The 8135-nt window shown below is 46.0% G+C and overlaps 1 protein-coding gene across 1 annotated transcript; it reads right to left on the reverse strand.

The window, feature by feature from the left end:
- Positions 1-1637: 1637 nt before the first annotated feature.
- LOC113875730 (secretoglobin family 2B member 2-like) lies at positions 1638-3809 on the reverse strand. Its single transcript, XM_027514424.1, has 3 exons — positions 3733-3809; positions 3051-3226; positions 1638-1874 (listed from the first exon to the last, which is right to left on the reverse strand). Exons 1-3 carry the CDS (start codon positions 3800-3802, stop codon positions 1773-1775), a joined length of 348 nt encoding a protein of 115 aa, XP_027370225.1. The 5' UTR covers positions 3803-3809; the 3' UTR covers positions 1638-1772.
- Between the last annotated feature and the right edge of the window lie 4326 nt (positions 3810-8135).

Genomic DNA, 8135 nt, shown 5'->3' on the forward strand with positions numbered 1-8135 from the left:
TGACGTCATGAAAGTCAAATTGAAAGAGAAACTGGAGGGTGGAGGAGAAGTGACCTGTGACAAATGAATAATTAAACATTAGAATTATGACAATTAAATCATTACTCTACGTAAATCCACAGGAAACAGCTTTGCAGATCCATCTAGATTGTTTTAATGTTTGCTCATTTTCCTCAACACCCTTTTTTTTTTAATCCATTCCTTCTTCAAGATTCAATAAACTGTTCTTATTATATTTTAAACCATCTGTGACTCTATAATGGGTTTTCTCTTCTCTCACAATGACCATCTATTTATCCTTGGATCCTTGTTGTATCCTTGACTACAACTGGATTATTTATGGAGACTCATACTTCTGTTGTAATACCTGGTGAGAACAATCCTTCTTACAGTTCCTATTGATCTCAAATTTTTTGGTTGACTTCAAGAATTCAGTTTGCTGGGCCAACATTAAGTTACGTTCATTATAACAAGGATTGTTTTAGACATATTTGGGAATATCTGAAATTTTAGATATCAGTTCATCTCATACAAGAATACAATTTAGTCCTGAATCTGTTCAGTTTTTACTTTATACTTTTCAACAACATTTTAGACCTCTTTAGTATGACCTGGACACTTAATACTAAGTCTGGCAGAGCATCCAGCCCTTGGTATATGTAAAATCAAATTGCAGACAGAACAAAAGTGAATTTAAAGGCCTAAATTCAGGTAGCACGTCAAAGAAGAGCCAGGACTCAAGGCCCTCACTGTTTACTCCAAATCCAAACTTCAGCTCCCAGAATGTGACCTGCTTGGCCAGAAGGTAGAGACATTTTACCAGTAGTGCCACTCTTTTTGTGGGTCATGCTAAGAGTAATCTGACAAAGGCCTAGATGCTAGGATAAAACCTAGTCCTTTCCTAGTATCTTCACAAATGTCCTACTGGTAATGCAGCTGCCTATTTCATGCTCCTAGAACTAGGCTGGGGCGTTCGGGACACTCACTCATGTGGCACATCCAGTAATTCACACTTCACAGCATGAGGTGTTTCCATGGAAACAACATTCCCGCTTGGGTAGCTTCTTCCATCCACTTTCTTCCTCCTGGTCCAAGACTTCCTGGAGGTCCTGGTCCCCGTGGCAGAACCCAGAAACAACAGTGTCCCTGAAAACAAAAGGTCTGGCTCCTCAAAAGTCACGCACCTAACAAGTAGAAAATGGTGAATGCCACTGGGAGGAAGTGGGGACCTGTCACAAGCTTGCTCAGGGCATCTCCTGAGTCACTCACCAGTAACTGAAAGGACACTTAAAGGACTGGAGGCTCTGCCACCATGCTAAAGACCAGAGTGAGATATGCTATCTATGGCCACAAACAACAGCTATATCCTTCCAGGCCTGTGATGGCAAGGGTTACCTATATCTTCTTTTGTTTAATCTTCATACACAGCCCCTATTTAGCAGATGACAGAATGACTTGAGAAAGTTACAATAAACCTGCCCATGGTTCCACAGTTTGTCAGGACAAGGCCTAGGTTTACCTTGTTCTGTCTGATCCCAGTCCCCATACTCCCCACAGTAACCACATGGGTCATTCTCACCATCACCCAAGACCTCCTGCTTCACATCCTCCCCACAGCAGACAGACACTGGGCACACTGAGCAATGCTGCAGTGATTTTATTAGAGTAAGCCTGATAGAGACCACATGGGTGGGACAGGTGTCAGGATTCCAGCTTCAGTTGAGAAGAACAGGGTGGCACATGGAGCGCAGACCAGGCATCACTGGCAAAGACTATTTCACCAAAGAGACTGCACTGAGAACTATTCCAAAAACACTGCTCAGAACCGTGGACACTTGATAGCCGGTGCAATCCTTGTCAAAGACGATGGAACCCTGGGAGGGAGTAGGAGGAGGAGGGACAACACCTGAGCCCGCAGCAGGGCTATCCTGTCTACCCAGCATCACCACATGCTATACCCTCAGGGATTCAGCTCCCTCCCCAGCAAGAAACTCTGCCCACAGACCCACCAATGGAGAGGAGGCTGCCATCAGGGACCAGGGGGAGGATGGCTCCCTAATAGCCCAGGCACAGGTGTCAGGATGGAATCTAGCAACCAGCCACCCCAGGGAGAGGAGGAGATAATAAGGGTCATCAGGGCACAGCCGGGGTGGGTCCTGAGGGAGGAGTAAGGTGCTGGAGCCTGGGTTTGGGTCACACCTCCTGCACCTGAGCCTCTTCTGTCAGGTGTGCTGAGTGGACTAATGTGCATGCAGGTGTTGTAAACAAACCCATGTGCTCTGTGTGCTCCTATTATGTGCATTACTGTTTGCAAAAAAACCTCTCATTTTGAACAGACAATTTGAAGGAAAAAATGTTGAGACAGACTGTCCAAAATCTCCAGTATTTTTGACAAGAAGTATAAAGGAAAATGGTTATTCGGGAGATATACTGCTAGCCAAGGTGAGCGGTCACAGGTACCGAGAAGCCTGCTCAGGAGCCTCAGGCACCAAAACACCACAGTGGAAAAACAGGCTTGTAGACATGTCAGTGGAAATGGGACTCTGAGCCTGAGTCAAGGCCCACACAGTGGGAACAAGAGGAGGTGATGAAACCTTACAAAGCCAGGGAGTCCCATGCTGGAAAGAGACTCGAAAGCCAGGGGCTCCTTTTCAATATTCCTAAAGTAGAACTGACATGACTCCACATGTGTGTGAACTGAAAGCTTCCTTTCCTCCCAAACAGTAAAATTCTACTGCTCCAATGCTAGTTCCACTCACTGAGGAAAAAAACAATCACCTGCCTCACCACACTTGGCCTCGCAACCCTATTCTGTGTGTGAGTTGATTCACATGCTGTGTGCATATTTGGCAACAACAGAGGCTGGATGTGTACGTGGACTGCCCTCGCATATTACAGGTGCTGCAGGGTGGAGCAAAGATTTATGTGCTTCCTTGCTTATAGATCTTGTCTGTCACATATACCATGACTGCATGATCTATTCCCATGTGGCATACCACACTATGCATGTGAGTGGGCAGGGCAGAGTCAGGGTCAGGAGAGTAAATTACCATGATTTCTACAACTTTCAGCTTGGCATCAAATCCCGCCTCATTGAAGCAATCCTGGACTTTTCCAAAGGCAGCCTTTTCCTCATCAGTAGAATCAACCAAATCGAGCGTTGAATTCAACACTGTTTTGCTTCCAAGTAACAGCGCAGCAACCCCGCCATAAAACACAGGGCAGGCTTCCGTTGAAGGAAAGACAGAAAACATCTTGTCAAACAATAACCAGAGTAGGAGGTTCCTGTTTCCACCACTTGATAGGAAGCCACATCTCCAAAGCTTCCAGGATCATCTCCCACAGAGACCCGGCCTCTCCCAGGACTGCTTAACATCCCAGACAGAAAACCTCCCAGCAGAGGGAGCAGCAAGAGGGGTGAGCCCTGGAGACCCCTCTGCCCTTGACCACCATCCCTGGGTATATCAGCCTTCTTTCTCCCTCCCAATGAGCACCAATGCCCCCAACAAAATATTCCCCAGGGTTTGCACAGCTAATGCTCTCTCCAGCTCCACACCACCCTCTACATTCAAAGACTGACAGGCTCAAGGAATTTCTGCAGGGCTCCTGGGCACTGATGTGTCAGCTGCCCTTGGAATCTGTCCCTAGCAGCGGCTTGGACAGGACTGTGGAGGATGCAGTGAGATGGCAAAGGGCAAGGATCAGAAGGGTCATCTGGAATCTCCTTCCTACCGTCAGTCGTCTTGAAGGTCAGCTCTCTGGTCACCAGCAGGGTCAGCACAAGCAGTGCTCCCTTCATCATGGCAGCAGCTGGAGTCCTCTGCTCAGGGCAGGGTTTCTGCGGCATTATAAACCACTAGCTCCCCAAGCCCAACCCACATCCCTCCCAGGAGGACCACGGGCCTGTGGCCAAGAACCTGTGGCAAAGATGGTTCTCTTGGACCTTGGGGTGTTTACTTGGAAGCCCATCCTGTTCTGAGAACAGTGCTCAGGGGGATTTTGTGGTAGCATCTTTGCCAAAGATCAAGTGGAGTTGATATTTATAAGTGACTCATTTGGAGCCAAATGCTCTGTTGCCCAGCCCCAACCATCACCTGTTTTCCTGGTCATCCTTCCCCCAGCCTATCCTGGTTCTGAGGCAACACTCTCCCACACTGAGCAGATAGAATCACAGGAAGGCCAAGGATAGGTCTACACCACCCTCAGGTAGAAAAAAAGTCACCCAGAATCCTCCCTTTTATCCAAAGCTTAAGTCCTGGAGATAAAAATGGGGAGTTGGGTCTTCCTGAATCATCAAATATCTTAACATCTGCAGACCCTAGACAAGGCCCTGAGCACTGCTGGACAGCAGCCTTGGCCTCCAATCATTCCCAAGAAGGAACTCACAGGACCTGGGACCAGATGGATATTCTCCAGCACTGATAATTCTGATAAATTCTAATCATGCCACAACTTTTCTCAAACACTTAAGGAAACAAGTTCCTGGAAACATTCTGGACCCCCAGTGGTGCAGATTTGCCCTTTCTGGTTGTTTCATCCTCTTCCATCAGTGAAGCTGGTCTCAAGAACTACTAGCACTGCACAGTCTATCCAGAAACATGAGTGAGCAGCTGTGAGGTTGTGTGGTTTGTCTCATACATCAGAGACTCTGAGGTCCACAGCCCTACAGGACACTGAGGACAGGAGTTCTAAGGCCCAGAGGGCTGGGCCATCAGAGGTGGCATTCTACACTTGAAAACCCTCTCAATGTCAAAATCAAACTTCCACGCTAGGAGAGCTGTTTGTTAGCAAAAACAAGATGAAATGGACCTTGAAACTCTAAAGGGAAGTGTGAGATGCTCCCAATGGCCAAACTGGAAACGGTCTGACAGACAAAATATATAACAGTATTGGATGATACCCAAAGTATAAAGTAATATGTTTGAGTCCATACTGATACAAACAAATGATTAAGTAAATAAATGGGGACTTCCCTGGTGGTCCAGTGGTTAAGAATAGGCCCTCCAATGCATGGTAATTGGTTCAATCTCTGGTCAGGGAGGAGAAGGCAATGGCAACCCACTCCAGTACTCTTGCCTGGAAAATCCCATGGACGGAGGAGCCTGGTAGGCTGCAGTCCATGGGGTCGCCAAGAGTCGGACACGCCTGAGCGACTTCACTTTCACTTTTCACTTTCATTCATTGGAGAAGAAAATGGCAACCCACTCCAGTGTTCTTGCCTGGAGAATCCCAGGGACGGGGGAGCCTGGTGGGCTGCCATCTCTGGGGTCCCACAGAGTCGGACACAACTGAAGTGACTTAGCAGCAGCAGCAGCAGCTGGTCAGGGAACTAAGCTCCCACCTGACCTGGGACAACTAAAAACCCTCCTGCTGCAACTAGAAAGAACGTGCCCTGCAAAGAGAAGGCTCACATGCCACATCAAAGACCTAGAACACTTCAGTTCAGTTCAGTGGCTCAATCATGTCCGACTCTTTGCAACCTCATGAATCACAGCACTCCAGGTCTCCCTGTCCATCACTAACTCCTGGAATTTCACACAAACTCATGTCCATCGAGTCGGTGATGCCATCCAGCCATCTCATCTGCTGTCGTCCCCTGCTCCACCTGCCCCCAATCCTTCCCAGCATTAAAGTCTTTTCCAATGAGTCAGTTCTTCACATGAGGTGGCCAAAGTACTGGAGTTTCAGCCTCAGCATCAGTCCTTCCAATAAACACCCAGGACCAATCTCCTTTAGAATGGACTGGTTGGATCTCCTTGCAGTCCAAGGGACTCTCAAGAGTCTTCTCCAACACCACAGTTCAAAAGCATCAATTCTTCAGCGCTCAGCTTTCTTCACAGTCCAACTCTCACATCCATACATGACCACTGGAAAAACCATAGCCTTGACTAGATGGACCTTTGTTGGCAAAGCAATATCTCTGCTTTTCAATATGCTATCTAGGTTGGTCATAACTTTCCTTCCGAGGAGTAAGCATCTTTAAATTTCATGGCTGCAATCACCATCTGTAGTGATTTTGGAGCCCCCAAAAATAAAGTCTGACACTGTTTCCACTGTTTCCCCATCTATTTCCCATGAAGTGATGGGACCAGTTTTCTGAATGTTGAGCTTTAAGCCAACTTTTTCACTCTCCACTTTCACTTTTATCAAGAGGCTTTTGAGTTCCTCTTCACTTTCTGCCATAAGGGTGGTGTCATCTGCATATCTGACATTACTGATATTTCTCCTAGCAATCTTTATTCCAGCTTGTGCTTCTTCCAGCCCAGTCTTTCTCATGATATACTCTGCATATAAGTTAAATAAGCAGGGTGACAATATACAGCCTTGACATACTCCTTTTCCTATTTGGAACCAGTCTGTTGTTCCATGTCCAGTTCTAACTGTTGCTTCCTGACCTGCATACAAATTTCTCAAGGGCAGGTCAGGTGGTCTTGTATTCCCATCTCTTTCAGAATTTTCCACAGTTTATTGTGATCCACACAGTCAAAGGCTTTGGCATAGTCAATAAAGCAGAAACAGATGTTTTTCTCGAAAACTAGGCTAAAATAATGTGGGTGAAGAGACTATCATTCCTTACTGAAACATCCCTAATAATACAGACAGATTATCCCCTCAAGGATGGAGAACATACTGCCCTGCACTCCCTGAGCATGGGCTTGACATAGTAACTCATTTCCAAATAAAAGAAGAGGGGAGGAGAAGGGGAAAACAGTGAAGTTCTAACAAACACAGTGTTAATCAATAGTCAAAGCTGACACACTCAGTGGTAAGACACACCGTTGTCACGTGTACCCTGATGTAAGGAGACAGGAAGGGTGTTTCACCTCTGTGGTGTCTTCCTCAAAACCCAAAGTCTAAACCCCACTTTCTGCAATGCTCAGTTGCTTCAGTCGTGTCCCACTCTTTGTGACCCCATGGACTGTAGCCCATGAGGCTCCTGTGTCCATGGGTTTCTCCAGGCAAGAAAGAGCTGCTATTTCTTCCTCCACTCTACATTTGTCTGCTATACAACAGCAGACAAATTCAGCTTTGAGGTCCTTCTACCATCCCTAGCCAGTCCTCCTGGGACGGCCAAGGCCATGACAGACCCATAAGAGACACTTAAAGCTTAGGCAGTCCAGGGCCCTTTAAGGAGGAGGTGAACACTCTCCCTCATGCTTTCCTTAAGCCTTGTGCAACAATGTATCTCACCCAAGAACTGGCCGTTCTTTAGGTCCAGAACCTATGAACAGGGAAATGTTTTTGATTATGTTAATGATTATAAAGTCAATATTAATTATTATAATTGTAACAAATCTTGTCTGGGAACCTGTTACTCAAGACTTGTACCCCTGATTACACAGCAACAGTATATCTCACCCAGAGAAGTTGTAGGGAACCATTCTCCCTCCCAGGACCCATGCTCTCTGGCCAATCTTGTGCTGAAGTTACCTCAGGATGTATTCCTTCAGAAAGGGTCTGGTGAAACTCTTACCACCTCGAGGTATTCTATTTATCTGTTCTCAGCAGCCAGTTGAGAAGTATGTAATGCCATGCTTAAACTAGTGAGGATGGGTACTCTTTCTACCCCCTTCTTATATCCATGTCAGAAGCTTTCTCTGTCCTGTCACTTTAAATAAAAATTTTTGCCGCACAAAGCTTTGAGTGACTGGGACTGTGTCTTTGGTCCTGGAGTCAAATCTTCTCCTTTGGAGACCAAGAACACATCACCGAATCCATACATGTAAGCTATTACCAGGAGAGAATGAGTGACTCAACAGAGCAGAGAACACTGGAGACATATGACAATTAATGCAGTGTGTGTAGGTTGTGGATTGAATTCTGAAACCCAAGACACATTAATGGACAACCTGGTGAAATCCCCATAATATGTGAGGTTAAGTTAGAAGTAATGCTCCGAAGTTGCTCGTCAGTTTTGACAAATATTTTCAACTCTTCTATAAATCAAAAATTATTCCAAATCAAAATTTTATTGAAAAACAACTTGACACAAGGAGTTCAACGTGGTACTCTATGACCACTTACAGGAATAGAATTGAGTGGGACATTGTGAAAGGTTCAAGAGTCAGGAGAAATGTGTATGTTTACAGCTGAGCCAGTGTGTATGGCAGAAGCCAACATAATATTGTAAAGTA

This window comes from Bos indicus x Bos taurus, chromosome 18 (assembly GCF_003369695.1).
Source record: "Bos indicus x Bos taurus breed Angus x Brahman F1 hybrid chromosome 18, Bos_hybrid_MaternalHap_v2.0, whole genome shotgun sequence".
In the NCBI taxonomy this organism is placed as follows: domain Eukaryota; kingdom Metazoa; phylum Chordata; class Mammalia; order Artiodactyla; family Bovidae; genus Bos; species Bos indicus x Bos taurus.